The 20,263-nt window shown below is 51.6% G+C and overlaps 1 protein-coding gene across 1 annotated transcript in view; it reads right to left on the bottom strand.

Moving 5' to 3' along the window:
• Positions 1–1,605: 1,605 nt before the first annotated feature.
• The window catches only part of PEBP4 (phosphatidylethanolamine binding protein 4), a 154,731-nt gene continuing 136,073 nt past the window's right edge, over positions 1,606–20,263 (bottom strand). Inside the window, exons 6-7 of the mRNA XM_006263899.3 lie at positions 20,109–20,225; positions 1,606–2,023 (exon numbers count right to left, since the gene is read on the bottom strand). Of these exons, the coding sequence (XP_006263961.2) occupies positions 1,932–2,023; positions 20,109–20,225 (209 nt within the window). The 3' untranslated portion in view covers positions 1,606–1,931. The remainder of the gene's footprint in view (positions 2,024–20,108; positions 20,226–20,263) is intronic.

A 20,263-nucleotide genomic window follows, 5' to 3' on the forward strand; every position in this document is an offset into this window, starting at 1 on the left:
CTTCTGCAATGTGTCAGTCAACGGCCAATGGTAGGGCAGGCAGCATTGCCCCTGCAGGGCTGGTGAGACTTGCTGATTTCCTACCCTGACTGTGCAGGACTACCAGGGAGATACTGTGCTGGCAGAGGGGCTCCACCTGATGCTGACAAACCCTTTCTGCTCTCTTCTGGTGTCTGGATCACCAGGGTGCTCCTTGCAAGGGGCAAGTCATGAGCAGTATGTCCCATCCACATTTCTTCCTCTCGATAGGGCTCAGCCACGTTCTCCACAAGAGTCAATGAGAACTCACTAGGGCTCCAGTATGACGGCAGCTGCAGGAGGTGCATGTTACTGCTGTATTTGCTATCAGCTCATCGCTGCACCTCGACTCTTAAAGGCACCTGCTCTTTGCAGCCAGATCCCATCCTACATGCTGAGCCCACGTAACCTCTGCAGCTGAGAGGAGTCCTCCCAGGGGGGAGGGCAGCTGCAGAGCAAATCCATCCAGAGCCTCCCAGGACAGAGACCCAGGCAAACCCTGAACTGCTGTGAGAGCAAAGGAATGAGGCCAGTGGTAACTGGTGCCCAACAGAGCAGATTCTGGTGGGAGTGGTGGGTTGTGGGTTCAGATTACTGCTCCTGCCATTGGGTGGCCAAGTCAGCAGGAGGAAGTGAAAGTGCTTGCCCTGCAGGCTCTCTTTTGGTGGGAGCTAAAGGAAAAGACCAAACTCAGAGGAGCAAATCCATCATGGAAAGCATAAGGAGAAAAAGAAGCATGAGGTCATGGCTTGTCCACCTCAGCCTTCAGCCCAACGCAGGAGGGGCTCCTACAGCACAGCGTGCAACACTACATGCTACGCAGCGTGCAACACTGAATTCACTCTGTTTACAGTATCAGGTCCTGGACTTTCAGCACTTCCCTTGGGAGATCCATCTCCAGCCTAATACAGGTAAGCAGAGTGCTTTGGAGCTGGAAAGTCTTGTCAGTGCTGCCAAGTGCTGTTATGGGTTGGAGATTTCAAAGAAGCCAGGCCCAGTTTTCCAAGAGCTCAACACCCACAAATGGAGCCAGCTTTGCTTTTAGCTTTTAGATATTCGGGGTTGGAATCCCAGCTCCCAGGTAGGCAAAGAAACAGGGGTCAGATTTTTAATCGGGGGTTGGTGTCAGATCTATGCCTGACATGCTACGTCCCTTGGAAAATCACATCGCTGCCTTCTTAAACCTGCTCTGTACTCAGGGACATTTCCCTCCCTTATGAGGAGGGCCCAGAAGCTCTTCAATCATTTTGCAAACCTACCTGAGTCCCGAGCCCTCTGTGTGCAGTAGTCAGCATGATCCGCTGTAATTTTGACCATGTGGCTACTGGGGAGACGCTGTGAGCTACCCAGTGTCAGAAGGTGAGTTGGTGACAGAGACAGGAAGGGAATCCAGGAGCACTGCCTCCGCACTCGAGTTGTAATCACTGTGTCACCTGTCCTCTTGGAGCTGGGAAGGGAATCCAGGTGTTCTCATGCCTATCTGTGGCTTTAGTCACCACGTTGCACCTGCTCCCAAGTAATCTTTGTGTTGGTGCTTACTTGTGAGACTGCTGTTTGCACGAGGAATTCACAGAACAGACCCCGCAGTGCAATTAAAGCCAGTGCTAGCTCTTTTATTTTGATTGCAACTATGAGCAGCAGCAAAAACACTATAAGGCAAGAAATACTCTATGTTTAGGCCAGGAAAGACCCTGCTGTAATGGGAAGCAACCGACTGGAGGGCCCAGTCATGTCAAGGCCAGGTGTTACTAATAGGATTGGGACGAGCATTTCTTTCTTGAGACAGAGGCTGAGCGGGGGTCCTTGGGAGTGTAGCTCTTTGCGGGAGATGCGGGAGACATGAGCTCACCACCACTAAAGCCAAGCAGTGAGCAGGGAGGCTCTGGGTTTGGCCTCACACTTTGACGCTGCTCCTAGTCATTGTGGTGCTGGGTGAGGAACTGGGTCGAAGCCACAGGGGATCCAAGTCGAAACTGCTCAACAAACCGCTCCAGTGGCCAGGAACCTGGAAAAAGACCAAAGGGTGGGTGAGTAGAGCCAGACCCTGAAGGCCACACTGGCCAGCGGCTTCAGCAACAGGCACTGGACAGCGCTGTTTCTGCTGGCAAAGTGCACACCCAGCCCCCTGGGACCCGATGCAATCAACTGAGAGCAGAACTGGCCCTTGGGGCTCTCTCCTGGCTGTTAGGGCTGACTGCTGGGAGCCTCACCGTGGCTCTTGGATTGGTGGCCATGCTGCCTGCAGGTGCTTCTGCTTGTTGTTTGTCTCCTCTCTTTCCAGCCTTCCACTTGTGTGCTTATTGCTGGACGAGAGGCCCCACACTCACCCGCTGACTGGCCAGTGCAATCCCAAGCCACTCCTGTCCTGGGGTAATGGGCCAAAGCAAAGAGAGCTGTGCTTGGCCCAGTCACTTCTTAGCCTCCAGCTTGCCTCTCGTCCTTCCTGTTCCATCTCCTGGGAGTGCCCAGGCACATGCTGTGGCCACCAGGAGCACGCATGCATGTAAGAGACTTGCTAGATGACCACCACCATTGGATGCACCAGCCCTAGCATGCCAGAGAAGTCAAGGGAGAACCATGGGGGCATCTCCTGCATTTCCTCCTGCCCCAGCACTGTGGGGTAAGCTTCCCTCGAAGGGACCAGGGGAACAGACCATGGAAAGCAGGTGGGCACAAGGAACCAGGTCCTCAGCCCAGGCCTCAAAGGTGCTGCATCCATTTACAAAGGCAGAGGCTCTGGCTTGGAGGGCTGGATGACCATCCAGTGCTGGGCTTGGCGGGGCTCTCCAAGTGGGCAGTGTGGGGGCAGGCTCGAGGGCAGGCCAGGTCTAGCAAAAGACACCAAGGTTGCTGTTTGTTTTTCTGTCCTGTGTGATACCGACCACATCCTGCAAGGAGAGAGGCAGACTCAGAGAGAGCGTGCATGTGAGAGATCAAGATCAAGGCCACCAGAGACACCCAGCATCTTCCAGAGCCAGGCAGAGGCGAGGATGCAGAGGACACCCCAAGGGGCCTAGTGGCAGAGTCGGGTCGGCTGGGTCCCAAGCTGCTGCTTGCTCACCTCCCCAAGACATTACAGTCACCCCCTCCCTCAGTTTTGTTTGTTGCAAACGTTGTTTGCTTCTTACATGTTCCCCTCCCCGCCCCCTCTTCTGCTTCCTGATGACCTTTGGAGCAGACCTTCCCACGGCTTCCCACAAGCCCACCCCAAGGTGCCGTGGAAATCCCCAGATGCTCTGTGTGGGGGAGAACGTGGAAGCTTCCAAGGCCTCCCTTTGAAAGAGACCTGGGGATGCAGTGCAGTTTACCCTTGCTGCCTCTGATGCAAATCCTCCTGGGTATTTTGAGGGCCGGCAAGGTCCCCCTCTACCCCATGCATGCTTGGATCCTGGCCCTGCTCCCCAGAGATCTGTATTAAGCATGGCTTTGCTCCAACGTGGCTATTGCAAAGGGAGTTTGGTGCCTCCTGCGTCTGGGCGCCAACAGAGGGTCGCAGGTGTCGTGGAGTCCACACCTGCCCGTCCCTGTTGGCATTCTGGGAAAAGCCACACAGCCAGACCACAGCGCCCAGCTGGGCCACCTGTGAGCTGTGCCTCCCAGCCCAACAAGGTGGGGATGTGAAGCCAGAGCTCCAGACGGGCTGTGCGCCACAGGAGCACGTTTCCTGAGAAACAAGAAGTAAAACCACAGCAAGCCCTGGGGAAGTCGTGACCAAGCACTCACAAGGAACTGGCACCTGTCACATGCTCTGGGGAACTGAGAGTGCGGCACCTGGAAGCAGGGGGCCGTTCCTTCTGCATGCGGTGGCCGCGGGATCGCTCTGTGCCCAGGCCGGAGGCAGCGCGGGTGTTTCTCCTGGGGCTGGGGGCGGTGGGAGATCCTCTCTTTCAGATGGGGGCGGGAGGGAAGTCCTGCTCCTTGGCTGTGGGAGGCAGGAAAGCCCCTGCTCCCCAGCTGTGATGTGACAGGGATGTCCTCTCCTGTGGGAGTACTAAATACATCCTGCTCCCTTGATCAGAGACACAGAAATCCCCCTCTGCCTGGCTGGGCAGGAAGCTCAAGGAGCCTGCCTCTCCTTGGCTGGATGCAGGGGTGGCACAGGGCAGAGGCGCCAGCCACATCCAAGACTTATTGAGATCTTCCCCGTCATGCTGAGCAGGTCTGTTTGCTCACGGCCTCATCAGAGCTAGAAGTTCCTCATCATCCTGGTGACTATGTGCTGTATTGACATTGCTGCTGCAGCCAGCAGGGCTTCTTGAAGAGCTCACTGTGAACCTGAATGTGCCCCATTAAGGTGGGTGCTCACCCTCCCCCCCCCCCCCCATCCGTCTACAGTACGGCAACGAGCCATCACTGCAGTAGCCCATGGCATCATGCTGCCTGCATCTAGCTAACTTCGCAAGCCCTGCGGATCGAGTTAAAGCAAAGGGAGGATACAGGTGTGTCAAAGAAGGATGGATCTGGGCCTTAGTGAAACTGAAGCCTGCTGTTTATTCCACATGCCTCTTCTGCCCCTCCACACCGCATCCCGTCCATCTTGTTAATGCCATGGAAGAGATTGGTGTCGCTTATCGGAATTCAAATCTCAAACACAGCCAACAAGCCCTGCTGCTCTTGCAAAACAGCTGAGCAAAGCGTGGAATTGCTTCACCGGGTGCCATGCTGGCAATGGCTTGAGTAGAGCAAGAACGAGCCACGGCGGGACTCAGCCTGACTTGAGCACCTCCCCTTTCCTGCTACAAGTGGGAGGAGGACCCTGCTTAGGAACGGGCTTGCACAAGCCCACGGCCTCGGGATGACTCAGTGCTCAAGAGCGAGGAGCAGTGCAGCCAAGTGCCTTGCGGTTCAGTAGCCAGACAAGAGTGAAAAAGCCCCTGTTTTACTGCACAGCCTCCTTTTTTCTACAAGATTGTCGGATGGAGGTTAACCCCAAGGAAGTGTCAATCACGGAACATGCCGCTCGCTGCTCTCATGGGATGCGGTTGTGCCCATGGCATGCACTGTGAGGTCAGTCACCTTTCCCCAAGCTACCACCTCATGGGACGTTCTCTTCCCATGGGGCAAGCCTCTGGGGAAGTAGCCATTAACTCTAGGTTTGGCCACTGGTGCTATGCAGGGTCCCATAACACCCATACTTTGGGGCTGCAGTGCAGAAAAGGCAGTGCATATGCAAAGAATATGCCATTCCAGTACTGACGCCTGGCAAGGTGTCGTTGAGAACACCCCCTGCTTTACTCGCCTTGTAACTGCACAGGTAAGAACAAGAACAGATGAACATAACAATGTGAGAATTGCCATTTCCTGGGTCAGATCATAAGTCCAGTCTCCTGTGTCACGCAGTGGCAGAGAACGGACACTGAAAGGGAGAGTGAACTGGGTATGACCACTGTTCTCTCTCACTTACAGCCTCCAGCATTTAAGATCTAAGAAGTCCTGACTCAGAGGCTGTGCCCCTAACTGCTCAATAGCTACCGATGCCCCTTTCCCCAAGAATTTGTCCAATGCCTGTTTGAATCTGGCTAAACTGTCAGCTTCCACCGCATCTGGTGGCAAGGACTTCCACGCTTTAATTACACGCTGGGTGAAAAAGAACTTCCTTTTCTTAGTTTTAAACTTACTACCTACTAGTTTCCTTTTGTGATCCTTGGACAGCCAACCACAGAGACCCACAGCCTGCAGCAGTCCCACCAAAAGTGCCTCACTCCTGACCTGCAGGGACCCATCCTGGGTACAGGAGCAAGTTCAAGCCTTGCTCACATTGCCTGGGATGGTTGCACTGGGTTAAAGCGCCTTTTATATCTAACAGGCTGCATCTCGGAGGTTAACATAACTCGTGCAGTTAACAAAAAAAGTTGTTGATATCGTTCTAGTGTGCTTTACCTTTCAGGAGGGGAGCAGGCTCAGCTTTGTGGGGCCCAGTTAGCTCGTCCTCTCTCCCCTTCTGCCTGCAGACGTTGCAATGAGTGGCTCTGGCTAGGCAAATGCAAGGGGACTCTTCAGAGTAGGGACCATCTCTTTGGGAGTGAATCTCATGGCAGAGGCCACTTACCCTTGGAGGCGCCCCCAGCAAAAACAGTACAAGCTAAACCCTGTGGAGAAAGAGAGAGGGTAGCTGTGGGGCTCCTAGCACCCTGCCTCTTGACATGAGAGCCAGGGGACTTCCAACAACATTCAAAAGGGGCCAGTGTGAGGCTAGTGAAAGGAAACGCTGCTATGACGCAGTGCATCCCTGTCAACTGCTGCGAGGAAGACAAGGCGCTTGGGGGGGGGAGGGGGGTTGTAACAGGACTACATGCTTAAGAGAACATCCTGATTTAAACAACACACCTAAAGGGATAGGACCCTCCCTGATTTAGGATACAAGCTAAGCCCTAGGTGCTAGAAGTTAGGAAGCAGCTTCCCTTAGCTGTAGCGTATTCTACAACCACCCTGCTCACTGCAGCATCCTTTGCCAGTCACCAGACAGCGCAGTAGGTGGGTCCCTGCTCCGATCCAGTACCAGCCCCTGTGGCTCTACACAGGAGGCAATCCTGTGATAGCAGCGCTTATCCACTGGGACATGCCCAGGGACCCACAGATGGTCATTTCCCATAAATGAGCTGCTCGGACAGGCAGTGAGTGAGATCTAATATGACCATGAAATGCTAAAAGGAGAGACAGAGCGTGGAGCAAGGAGGAATGGGCTACGAGTAAGGTGCAGGACCAGGTCACAGGACCCTGAGGTTGGCTTCCTGGCTCAGCTGCGGACTCGGACAAGGGAAAGGGGGGCAGGGACATGTCTGTAATGGTGCTCCTTGTCCTGATCCTTTGCCCTCTACTAGTGCCATTTGCAAGAGCATTTCAAAGCATTCTGTGAGCCCCAGGCAGTAGATCAAAACTATCCCCATTTCACAGGGGGTTAGGTAAAGACAGGGGCACTGGCCTGCCTGCCACAGGGCTTGTGAGCCTTTATGACTGCTGACAACTTCTGTGTAGAGCCCAGGAGGAAAGGAGCCAAAGAGGCGCAGGTTTTGCCCAGGACCACAGGCCTCTGCCCAGAATCGCACGGTGTGTTGTGGAAAGAGGGTTTTTCCCAACCTACTTTTCCACCTGAGAACACGTGGGGCCCATCTGCCCCTAGGGGAGGCCTGTGCCCTCCTTGGGGAAAACCCCACGTGGATCCCCCCTCCCCCCTTTCAGCACTACTGTGTTCAGCACAGTACCACCTAGCTCAAAGTCCAGGAAAACCGCAGAGCCACAGTGACCACTTGCTGCTGGGTGAGATTTCAGTCTCAGCTGGGGACATTTCAGCTACCAGGAAGCGGAGGTGTCTGATGGGTCTTGCAGGATGATGTCAGACTCAAGTATGAGGCTCTCACAGGATGCCCCGGCTTTCCAAGAGCCCCCCACCCCCGTGGTCCTGGATGGCCAATGCTCTCCCATACCTCCCAGCTTTGTATGCCTTGGAGAAGCCCCCAGGCTTAGTGACCAAGATCCCCCTACTCAAGTATCAGGTGTTTAACCTCACGAGACGCCCATTGTCCCATGTACCCAGCACTTCCTCCCTCAGCTGGGGTGTCTGACATGTCCCAAGCCTCAGAGTGCCCATAATGACCCCTGTGCACCTGAGGTGCCCACAGCCCAGTATGGCTAGGGTAAAAGAGTCCTCCCACCCTGCTGCCCTGTGCTGGTCTGCAGAACCAGAGTTGTTGCAACAGGAACTGGTCAAGCACCCCTTCCCCACCTCCCCCCCGCTCTTCCCCCAGTCTGGGCATAGCCAGTGATTTCTCTCTGCAAATATTTGACAGTCCCTGAATCACTGCTGCTCTGACACCAAATGGCCTAATTGATTCAGTAACACTTGGTGCTGGTGACTCACCAGAACTCTTGATTAACGGCCAGGGATGGCAGAGAGAGAAAGAACTGCTGGGAATCTTAGGGGGGAACAGGGGGAGAAGGGTCGAGAGGGCCACAGTCCCCTCCCTTCAAGAACAATAAGACATTTCATGCTTAGTTTGGTCCATGTTCAAGCTCACTTCCTGGAGGATTATATCACACACAGCTTTGCCCTTATCTCAGGGCTTGCTGCAGTCAGACCAGCTGAGACCACTCCACAAACACCCACGCTTACAGCTGCTGTACAGCAGGGAAACTGAGGCACAAGGAGCAGAAGTGACTTGCCTGTCCAGGAAGTGGTAGACTTGGGAAGAGCTCTGACGCTTGCTGTTGTGCCACAGATGCTGGACAATGCTCCCGTTCACAGGGTTAAGCGCTTGTCAAGGCACTGGTGTAGGCCCATGCCCCTCACCCTGTCCCAGCTGCACCACTGCCCACGAGGGCAGAAGTAGAGGCTGGAGTGAGCTGTTCTCCACTTGCAGAGTGAAGGAGGGTGCAAAGCTGCCACCAGAATGTAAAGCCTCCTCGGTTTCATTGAGGCCACCAGTCACCAGGCTGACTAGCCTTCATTTCTAACTGTGCCTGGATCTGTCGTCGCTGAGCACTGATGTGCATCTGGAGTGAAGTGGCGGTATACCGAGGGTGAGCTGAAAGGGGAAGCTGGTGTAACACATGAGGGATCATGTGGGCTGGAGACGAGAAGGCCCTAACTGTTGATGGGAGGTCTCACGTGCAAAGCACTTGCATCTACTGCTGGCCCCAGGACACGGGCTCCTGCCCGAGATCAGCGTGCATTCTGTAATTTATCTGCCTCATCACTGGGGCTGTTCTCGGTGAGAGGAGCCCTAATGTTTTTTCTCCAAAGATTAATGATGTCCCAGTGGCGGTGGGCGGGAGTCCTTTTTACCAGTAAATGACACCCGCAGACTTCTACACTTTGGATAGTGCAGCTGAAAAGCGCTTGTTTCACAGCCCCGTTCAATTACTTGCGGGCAATAACTGCCGAGTGGTAATTCCTCCCAGGGAGTTAGCTGAGAAGTTTGGGCCCAACTTTTCCCTGGCAGAGAGCTGGACAATTGCACATCTTCCCACTCTGCTCTAGACTGTCGGGCTAGCTGCTCCTTTTCCCCATCTGCTGCTGTCCCTCAGCTGGAGGGACAGGGATTGTGGAGGAACCTGGTTCTCAGCTGATGGTAGGGGATGCTAGGTCTTCAGGCTGCTTCCATTCTTGTTGTGGATTTAAATCCTTTGGGTGTTCAGGGATCTGTTCTGCTGCTGCGGGCAAGCTAGGCACTGTGTCCTACTCCCTTTGCACTGCCTGGTGTCTGAGACTTGCTAAAGACAAGACTCTGAGACTTGCTAAGTGGGTGTTTTCCTGGTGCTGGCCACCCCCAGGGGTCAAAGAGCAAAACTCCTCTTGGGGGAGATTCCTCCCATTGTAAAAAAATGGAAAGGAGATCTAATGGCTGAGGCAGGGTCAGAAACTGGACCTGATGCTCCCAACATCCCTGTCCTGTGGCTTCAGTGCAATTCTCCACGCTCCCATTACATCCTGCAGGAAGTGGCCTGTCTTCCTGAGGGCAATGGGATTCAGAGCAATGAGCAGGAGACAGAGAAATCTCTTATCATCTGGTCTTTGTCCATGCCACCCCGGGGGATCAAAGAAGCCTCTTCCCTAGCGTTCAAGCCACCAGTAGGAGAAGCCAGGGACACTGTCCCAGTGCTAGCACTCCAGCTGTATTTGCAAGAGGGGGACTGTAGCATAGTGTGAGGAGGTGGTTGGAAACACAATTCTCCCGTGGCTTTCCCTGTCCAGGGGCCCAATTCAAAGCCCAGTGATTTCGGTGGGTTTTGGATTAGGCTTCACATCAGCAACGTTCTGCCGGTGAGCACCACGTTTAAACACAGTTCATATAGTCTGATCTGCTGTGTAGACAGGGCCTTAGGGGGAAGTGGGTCACCACCCTGTCTCTGGGAGGGTACGATGATATTACTAGTGTTACGAAGGAATGTTTAGCACCTGCCTGACTCTTTACTCGTCTTTGTTCTCCTACTGAGGATCTGCCATGAAGCCACGCTCTGTCCAGGGTCCTACAGGGCATTGTAACCTACTTGAGGGACCATCCCAGCTCCACTCTGCTCTGGGCAAATTATTTATCCCAGAGTGGCCAAGCAGAGATGCTGCCTCAGCTTCCCAACCTGCTCCTGGTTAGACTCGATTTTCCAGCTGGGTGGAACTGAGGCACAAGGAGTGCCTTGCACAAGGCCCTGCCGTGAGTCAGGGGCGCAGCCCAGATGAGAATCTAGCACTGGGTGGAAACGAAAATAATACCTCGCTGCTGGCATGAGGGCTGGCCAAGCTGCTGCAGGGAGCATGGAGCATGGTGCTTGGCCTGGGAGCTTGAGCCGGTGTCTGCAGGCAGCATGTCAAGGAGGAATCTGTTGCAGTGGGCACCCAAGCAGGCTGGTTCTCTGCAAACTCCCTCTCTGGTGACGCTCTTCCAGAGAGCATGCTGGTGAGCACTTGTGCATTGGTGCCAGGGCCAGTGGGAATCTGCGAGTGAAACTTTGCAGAGAGCAGAGCAGGACTGTCCTGGCAGTGTCCTACTGAAAGCAACCTGCTTTGGAGCTTGGGATGTCCACAGGTGCCCAGGAAGGGCCCCATTTTGCTACCAGGGAGACAGGTGGCTGCTTTATGATGGACTCTGGAGGACACGGCCAGCACCAGGGCTCCTTGAAAATCCCGCTCATGTTGTATCCACACGTGTGTGCACACAATCCTAGGGCCAGGCAGCCTAAGCATTCCTTCCAGGTCTGGGAATGCTGATAACCCCTGGCATGCGCTGCAAGTGCACAAGGGTTATTCCTGCCCATTCGCTGCTCAGCAAGCTAGCACCTAATTATCTTGGCTTTTCCTGTCTGTCCCTCTCAGCTGCTCATCTTGTCCACTCGGGTAACCTGTGCACTCTGGACATATGCCCTTCGGTGAACACCTTGCTCGGCTTCCCAGTGCAAACAGGACTCTTCACACATCAGCACTGTAAACCAGAGTGGTCATGCTGCTCCAATGCACACCCTATGGCATTATATACCACTCCTCCCCGCCCCCCTGAACCTGGACTTACTGCATCAGAACAGATACTAGCTCCCTTCCTTGGAAAAGATGAACAGGGTGTAAACAGCACAGTCCTCAGAGTGCAAACAGCACAGATGTGTGGGTTTTCCTCTCTCAGGGAGACCCTCCTTGTTTACTGCCCTCGCTATTAGCTTCCATCAGCATGTAAATCAAGGACCTTCAGTACAAGCAGGCAGACTTCCTTCTCTCTACCACTTGAGCTAAAGCACTGCTGCCCCTAGCTGAGAGTGGCAGCAAGCCATGATCACCTGTGGATCATTCACAGAACATGATCATGCTCCACAAACATGCTGCATTTGGTCCTGGCTAAGGAGCAAGGCTGGGTATGTAGCTTTGCCCCCTTGTTGTGAACTGAAGGAGTTGGAGCAGCAATGGGCTGCTTTCTTACTTTCTGAGACAAAAAAAAATGAGTTTGCAAATTCTCCCTTTGCTAGTCCCTGAAACCCAATTAGCTTGGGGGTTCTCCCCTACCGGCTCTGCTCAGAGCCAATGCCAGACGCAAGCAACTCAGGTTATTGTGACTTTGTGACTCGTACAAAACTGCTATCACCCATTTGAGGCATTATGATCTTAAGAGAGTCAACGCAAACCTCAGGGAATCAGCGAGATGATGGACTATATGTGCATACATGCACACGCTTGCTTTAAGCTCAACCACTGGAGAAATCAAAAGCTATGTTCTGGGTCCTCTGGGCCAAGAATTACTGTGAAAGGGCTGCTTGCCTCGCTGTGTTCACAACTCTGACAGTGAAAGCGGCAGTACCACACACCTTCGGAGTCAGACCTTGCTGTTACTGATACGGTCCCTCTGCTGAGTCGGCTTGTTTATTGGTTTCACTGGATCACTAAATTTCCCAATGCAGAAGGGAGTTTCCCTGTGTTTGGTGCAGCAGACAGTATACTGGCTAAACAGTTCAAAGCCAGACCCAAGTGTTAACGCCTCTGCACCAAGTAAGTGGGTTTGACATTTGACAGACCGCAAAATTTTATCTTCAATCTACCCAAAATATAGTAACTAATCTAACACTTTTGTCTCAGCTTCTGGCTGTGCCACTGACTTGCTGCGTGGCCTTGGGAAAGTCACCTAGCTCTCCCTGTGCCCTGGTGTACTCCCCTCTCCCCTCCCCCACCCCAAGCTGTAGCAATCTGTGATGTTAAAGAGATTTCTGTCTGTAAAGACCTTGACCATCTATCCAGAAATGGGGCTATGTCAACCAGGAAGGAGCTTTAGTCATGAATGACAGCTCCATCTATCTACCTAGCAGTATACAGGAGGATCTACCTATGGGCCTTTTGATGGACAACAGCTTGTCTTATACCTCCAATTGTAAATGCCTCTCCTTGCCATGGCCTGAATTGCTGATTTAAGGTGGAAAATGCAGGATTTATTTATCTTTATCTTTTTCTTTAAAAAATAGTTTATTCTCTTGACCTTTTTATTTCCCATTCATTTGAACAAAGAGGAAAACAAGTATTTGATGTCAATGGTTCTATACTTATATAGGTCATAGTTTAGTGCCCTCTTCTGGGCAAATGGCTTGTCATTCAGAAGTTCGGCTACTGTTCCATTACTTATTTTAAGCCAAAAATGCAAGATGTTTTGTGGGGAGGGAGAGGAAAGGGAATGCAAGGGAGCTAGTGGGAAGAGAGGCATTTCCACTGTCTCATTTAAGGAGGGAGTTTAGGTTTGGGAACCCAGGTACGAACAGCATTGTGCAACAGAAGAGCAGCATGCAAAGCAGGGAACTGGGAGGTGACCATTGATACCTACAAAAGGTGAAACCGACTGTTCCGGTTCCATTGTCTCCCTCAGCCTTATTGCAAAAAGGAAACGATCTGCACTGGCACACTGCCACTCCAAAGTGCTCTCAGCCATCCCCGTCCCACGGGGGCTCATTCCTGTTCCAAGGCTGACTGTCTCAGCCAGGATATTCAAAACAGGGGAAGAGTCAAGGAGCTGTTTATACGTATTCAGTGTTTTATTTATCGTCTTGGTGTTGGCTGCAACTGAGCACTTTGCTTCTCTTGTACACACCGCTCAAGTGTTCCTCTTTGTTGAAGTGATAAAACAGTGCCTAATTAATCATCCCTGGGATTATTAATGACACGGGTAAGGAATCAAAAATAATATATGTTGATGAACTGGGCTGCACCGGGCTTATATTTTAAGCTGATTATCTCTCTCTCCCATGCTCATCACTTGTTATCAGAGACCACGAGAGGCCTTCAGAATAGCTGTGATAACTCAATAAAGGTACCGCTGCCATCTGCTGGATGCCCTGAGAACTGCTTCACTGTGTGTCATAGGCCCTATTCTGCCTAGAGCTAGTGGAGAGTCTTGTTTAGCTCAAGTAATAGGACACCTCTGCTTTTGGAGCAGAAAGTTCTGAGTTTATCACCCTTTCTGCCATGTTAAACTGAGTGACTATGATTGCGGCAGGTACCACTGTACTGAAGTCCGGGATGGGCTAGGGTTTGTTATAGCATGTTTGTTAACTAAGAGCTTCCCTTTAATACCAAGATTTTGGAAACCATTTGTACATGGGTTCTCCCACAGCCAGATGAAAGAAAGCGTGGATTCCACTCTGCTTCATCTCCCTGATAAGTCACAATAGCAGTTCCCTGCATGCTGCTTTCTATCTGATCGCGAACTGTCTGCAAGTAGAAGGTACTTTGATTAAGTACCCCACCCTTCTACTAAACCTGACAGCCCTGAACAGATGGCATATATTGGGGATTCATGTTTATTCAGCAGATACATGGGGCTCTATTAAATCAACAAAAATACTATATGACAGTAACAAGAAGGATCTGGTTGAAGGCAAGACAAGATGGAAAATTCAGAGGTAAGCCTGCCAGCTCCATCCTTAACAACTTCCTGCTGGGCCTCAGCACTTCAGAGAAGAGTGAGATTTTGTGCCGCCCATATGACAATACTTCGAGGGAGAGGGGTGAGCTGAGGCCTAGATAGTAGTTTTCAGGTTAAATATCCTGGCTTTGGTCAACTGCATCCAGGTCTTTATTATTTTGATATGTTGCAAAATACAGGCTTACATTTTTCCCTTTACTTATTGCCTTTTGGCTTCACAGTGCAAGAGATGGGGAAAATGTCACAGGTGTATCAAACAACTTAGGGTTTGATTCTGCTCTTGAGTGACGCTGGCATAAATCGGTATTAACTCCACTAAAGTCAACACGGATATGTAGGTGCCATACCCAGGCAACAAGAGACCAAGGCCTTGTGTCTGCCTTCACTAGGACTTCTGCCCTGCTAAGAGTCTCCCACCAGCATTCAACTGGATGGGCTGTAGGAAGCTTTGGGTTATTTTCAACAGCAAACGCTGAGCAGACCAGGCTTGTGATTCAGCAGTGAAAAGGTTAAAAATAACCATCATCCCACTCTTTAAATGCCAGGTCTCTGTGCTGTGACAGTTGCAGTGCACAGCTCGCTTGACACAGGTGCTTTAGCAACTTGCATTGCTAAGGTATCAGATATTTCAATAACGATATCCATGACTTTTATTAAGCGTCTTTTGGACACAGCCTGGGATGTTCCACCAACCAGCAGATCATTGGCTGTGCTAAAACAGGATGAAACATGGCCTATGTGAAAACCTTGCAGTTAGAGAGACATGTTATACCCCTGGGGTCTGTGATCTCAAATCCCTGAGTTCCCAACCCTAGAAAACAGCAGTACATATTTCAGTCCACTGTCAGGCTGGGATCTGCCCAGCCACTGTGAGATCCACTGAGGCAGAAAGCAGTCTTTCTGCATCTCAAGGTACTCCCACTACAGTGAAAAAACCCACAGATCTTGAACTCCTAGGTTCTGGGTTTGGCTCTTCTGTCGATTAATTCCCTCGAGGGGGATGGAGCCCTCCGTTCTCCTTGGACAAGTCACACAAGCCAGCATATTCAAACCCAGCTGACTAGAATGAGGAACATAAATCCATATTCAGTCACTTAGGCAAGCAGCCTGATTTTCAGAGGTGCTGAGCATCTGCCGCTCCCAACAACGTCAAATAATAAGATCATTTCTCTGCATGCAGCCTTTTATCTGATCATAAGCTGTTGTGGCAGAAAGCTCTTTGATTTTGTCTCCCAACCTACCTTCCCCAGCACTGGGTGAAGTCAAGGGGAGATGCAGGTGTTTAGCACATCTTAGGATCAGCCCCCAGATGGTATCGCATGATCCTTCCTACCTATAGTTCGCCACCGCTACTCTGTAATTTACTTGTATAACCCTGCGCGCTCCAAAGTAGAGTGTGTGCCACAAAATACGTGCTGGAATGAACTGTCTCTGCAGTGTAAGTGGCCAATTATCTCAGAGATGAACGACTCAGATAAAGTTCCCTGATCCATCTAAAGGGGAACTGGCGGATATTGCTAATAGCCGGGCCTAGCATGTGCAGAACTGGAAGGAGACAGAAATGGAGAAAAATAATCAGCAAACGGACTAATTAAAAGTCAATTGTGCAATAATCACTAGCCAACAAGCTGGGGTACACGGGTCTCAGGCTCTTCTCTTCTGTAACTGGGACAATGTGGGAATCGCACATGCAGTTACTCACAAGGTTTCTGTGCATTGTCTACTCAGGACAATACCCACTGGCCAAATAACTCTTGTTCTTCCTGCTTGCCTTTAGACTGAGCGAGCTGCTGACTAGTATGTATCCGACCCAAAAATGGCAACTGAACCTGCCCTGGGCACTGAATGCACGGAAGGCAGTTACAGACAAATCCAGATTTCAGAGCTGCTTCCTCTCTCTGCCATGGGTCCAATCCTCAATGCAGCCCCTTCCCTCCCCACGCACCCGCTGGCACTTTGGCAATGCAGATTCTGAATGTCACGGCTCTAGCTCTGCTCAACTGGTGACAAAAACAACCTCACGCTTTCTAGTCTGGTTTCAAACATAATGCTGTGGCTATTGCAAAGTACTCAAAAACAATCCTGGCACAACCAACCCTCGGGTGTTTTGTGGACTTATATTCTAAAGCAACTGGGTCTATATAAGAGACGAAATGAAGTAGAGTGATGTATGCATGGTAACAGACAGACAGACAGGTACACAGGGTGATAGAAAGCTTGATTGGCATAACAGAACAACCCACTGGAGGCCTCAGAAAATCCCCATCAGTCTGACTAGCCCCAACTATATGTTCTGGGGGGTCATTCTGGCCAAGAGATAGGCAAACTTCCTGGGAGGAGGTGAAGGGATGGGCTTGACTAATCGTCTTAATAGGTGAGTGGCTTCTTGCAAGATTGTGCTTGTATACTGCTTTATAGCAGGTTGATGGATATTGGTTAATACAGCCATTAGTTAAACAGATTAGTGATATGCTGTTCACTGGCCCTTTTCCCTTAGTGCATTCTGTACTTCATAGGCTTGGACTCATGCCATCGCTGCAATTGTCTGATATATTCTGTTCATAATCACCTGTGTGCAAAATGACCAAGCCTCTCTACCATGGAAAGCATCCATTGCATTTTTCAAGGGCAGAGATGGCCCAGAACAGAGGTGCAGATGCAAAGCTCCAGCATCTCGCACTTTCAGAAAGGCCAAATTTGCAGGTGCTTTAGAGCAGAAGGAACTTCCCTGACTTCGTAAGTACTACACTGATTTATACTGGCTGCAGACGTGAACCTCGGACTCTGTGAAAGTTCAGAAAGGGGTGAAGGGCTGACTCCAGCGACCACAGTGATGCGCTGCTACAGAGAACCAAACCTGGTGCCCCAGTAGACTGCCGGATGGGAACCTCGTGACTATGTGAAGATGAAGGCTGTGTGCTGAACAGAGGCTGCCTTAGCAGGAAATCATAGCTGTGCCTCCACAGGGGAGTGTGGCCAACCTACCAGGATGAACGCCTGTGGGTGCCACAAGGCTATAAGACGAGCTTGTCACCAGATCCATTTTTATTACTGTGTGCGAGACCAGTGGAAAGCAAGGCTCATCAGCCTGGGGATAAAAAAGAGCCTGACTACAGTTGTCCTCATCCCCAGCTGCACTGAAGCCTCGTCTGCATGGCAGAAGTCATTGAGATGAATAATCTGAATTCACTACAAGTGTAAATCTAAACCAGATCCAGTCCCTGTATGCACATTCTTATTGGGAATAAAAGAGGCCTTAATCTTGCCCTTATTGGCTTCTAAAGAGAATTAAGATAAATCAAATTAAGGCCGCTTGTATTTTGAATCAGAGCATCCACACAGGGGCCTAACCCAGTGAGACTGGAGTGGTGTCATTACGGCGATATGCTAATGCTGGCATATTTTCCTGTGCAGATGATCAGCAGCACTGATGCTGGCTGAAAGGAACCACAGGGACTGTTAGGAGACCACCCCATGCCACGTGCTCATTGGCAGCCCTTTCTGTGCCATGTGTCCAGCAGTGCTGGTTCATTCATAAGTCATCTGCTTGGGGGTCAGAGCCACCCCGCCCTTCCCATACTGAAGACTAGGCTGCAGGAACCCTGGTTGGATCAGAGGTAGGGGGCAAGAAAGAGTCTGCACCACATCTTGGTGTTGTGCCACACATGCATGCTTCCTGCGTGTCACCCCGTGGCATTCCTGAAGCCCCTGCACTACTTACTCGCCTCCATCTCCTGTGAGATGCAGCCTTTCTCTGCTGGGAGCTGGGCTGCGTCTCCCCTGGGGAGGACGTGCCTGGCGGGGCGGAATCAGGGTTTGTGAGCATTGTTTGCAGGCTGTTTGTGCAATTCCATTGCCAAACCTCATTAGTTCTGATCTTTATCTTGCCACTTGATATGCAGAATAGCTCCGAGGTGTCGCTGACGAAACTCCTGCAACTCAGGGATGTGCCGGCAAGGACTTGTCCTGGTTTCACAGCCACGGAGGCCTCTCCACTATCCTGAGGATTCTGCACAGCCCTGCCACGTGCTTCCTTGTCACAATGGTTGCTCAGACCTCCCAGCCTGGCAGCTGCCCCCCTACCTCTCTGGCCAGGGATCCTTCCATGGCAGTGCACCAGCTTGGGCCAAATCATCTTCCTGTGGGGAATCTACTTCAGTGCCGTGACACCTGCAATCGGTTCTTTGTCTAAGGAAGCTTTTATCATCCCTGCTTAATATTGAAATCTGCATTACTGATGGCTTGGCTTGGGCTGCATGGGTGAATACTGAACATGTACCCCCAGGGGAGTGGACTCTCTCTCCTACCTACCTGCACTGCCCCAAAGAGCTGATGGTGTACTGTGCAAAAACAAGCAAGTTCATGAAAGACATGGGCCAGGCAGCAGTTGGGGAGCCAGGGTAACAGACACACATGAGCTGAGGTGCATCCTGTCAGGACGTGTCTGGGATGATGGGTCAGGAACAGCACATCCTGCAACTGTTCAGGGGATTGGAGTAGGTAGCCCCCGAGGTCCTCTCCAACCCCATGATTTCAGGATTTGCAGGGCTGAGTGTGCTCCCCAGCCCAACCTGCTGGAGGGGGCAATATCCCCCACCTTGGAGGGTTTCTGTTGATCACCCTCCCTGCTTCCTTTTGGCCCACAATGTTTTATTCTTCCTGTGAACCACTGTCCAGCTGCCCAGTAGCCACCAACTCCAGCAGTGGCTCTGGCGAGAGCCCTGCTCTAGGCTTCTTCACCCTCCCCATTGGCTTTTCCCTATTTCAGCACAGCTCCTTCCCTCCATCAGCTCCAGGTATCTGCTCTGCAGCAAAGTGTGGTCACAGCACGGGTAGGCACAGGGGTACCCCCCCACACACACCCACACACCATCATACATGCTCACATCATTCCCCGCAATTTTTTTTTCTGGAAAAACACTTCCTCCCCTGGAGTGGATGAAGCTGAAGCACAGCTCTGGGAATCAGGACTCCCAGGTTCTCTCTACAGCTCTGCAGCAGACATGGTCCAACCTTGGGCAAGTGATTTTACCTGTCTAGGCCTCAGTTACTGCATCCGTATAATGGGGACAGATAACACATTTCTTAGGAGTGGGTTTGAGACTAAACCAATGGCTGTTTTCAAAGCACTTTAGGGTTGTTGTATAGAGCCTACCAGACAAAAGCAAGGGATGTGGATTCTCCCAGCAGTGACCTGGCAAAAATGTCTTCACCACCTGCCTGATCTTGCATCATTGCATGGCAAGTTATTCGTGCTAAGAACATCTATGCCAGATCTAGTTTGCAATCTCCTTGAGATGGAGACGGTGTGTGATGCATACCTGGCACACTGTCAACACTCGGAAAATAAATAGCAATAAAATATATTACTACGTGAAATTACTCTGCCTGCCCTTTTCAAGGGATAACAGCTGACTCCACAAAGCTTACCATGTTACCTGTTCTAGCACAGGTGAGCAAGCTCATGTTACTGTTTTAAACCATGCAGCTTGAGTCAAACAGTAGGATATGTGACCTAGCATATCTATACACACTGCTACATGGCTGCTAGTGCAGAGCTTGGCAGCACGCACAGGGGAAAAACTGCCAGAACCCCACAGGGACCAGAAACAAAACCGTGGGGATGGGGAGAGGTTCTCCTTGTGTGGGGGAGAGATGATGTGATGGGGCAAGCCTGCTGAGTTTAATGGGACTGCACCAAGAAGGGGTCACTCACTCCAGGCATCTCATTCCACATCCTGACATCAGCAGGATCTGATCAACAGCACCCAAGGGGTAGGGCCCATAAGACTGGGCTCTTAGGACAAGCAAACCGCCTGCTTTTGGTTGTCCAACTCAGGTATTTAGAGGGTAGACAAAAGATGTGATACACTTCACACACTCACAGAGGGGTTTTCTCTATCCGCTCGCAGCAGCCCAAGAAACCACCTTAGCACAGCCCAGCCCAGCGAGAAAAGCCAGCTTGTGTGCCAGCACAAGCAGGAGCTGCAGAAGGCTGCTGCGCTTGCCCACTGCAGAGTGAGTAGGTAGCTGTGCCCTGGGCTGGGTCCATTTCTAATGGGATCCTGGGGGCTTCCTGGCATGGAAACTTCACCGCACTGAGGCAGGAAGCAGCAAAACGTGGAGACATGAAATGACTGTGCTGATCATCCTGGTGGAGAGAGACCACGAGGGCAACAGCAGAGAGCGAAAACCTTGGCTGTCTCTTACCCAAGGATGCTGCTTCCTCTGGACTGAGGGAGATGGCCTCATAAGCTGGCTGTTCATACAGGCGGAACTGATAGCGATGGTAGCCACTCCGGGATGGAGGCGTGGGGCGGACGTAGTCTGGGTGCAGAAAACACACTGGGTCAATCTAGCGCAGT

The sequence above is a fragment of the Alligator mississippiensis genome, chromosome 7, assembly GCF_030867095.1.
Source record: "Alligator mississippiensis isolate rAllMis1 chromosome 7, rAllMis1, whole genome shotgun sequence".
Taxonomy (NCBI): Eukaryota; Metazoa; Chordata; order Crocodylia; family Alligatoridae; genus Alligator; species Alligator mississippiensis.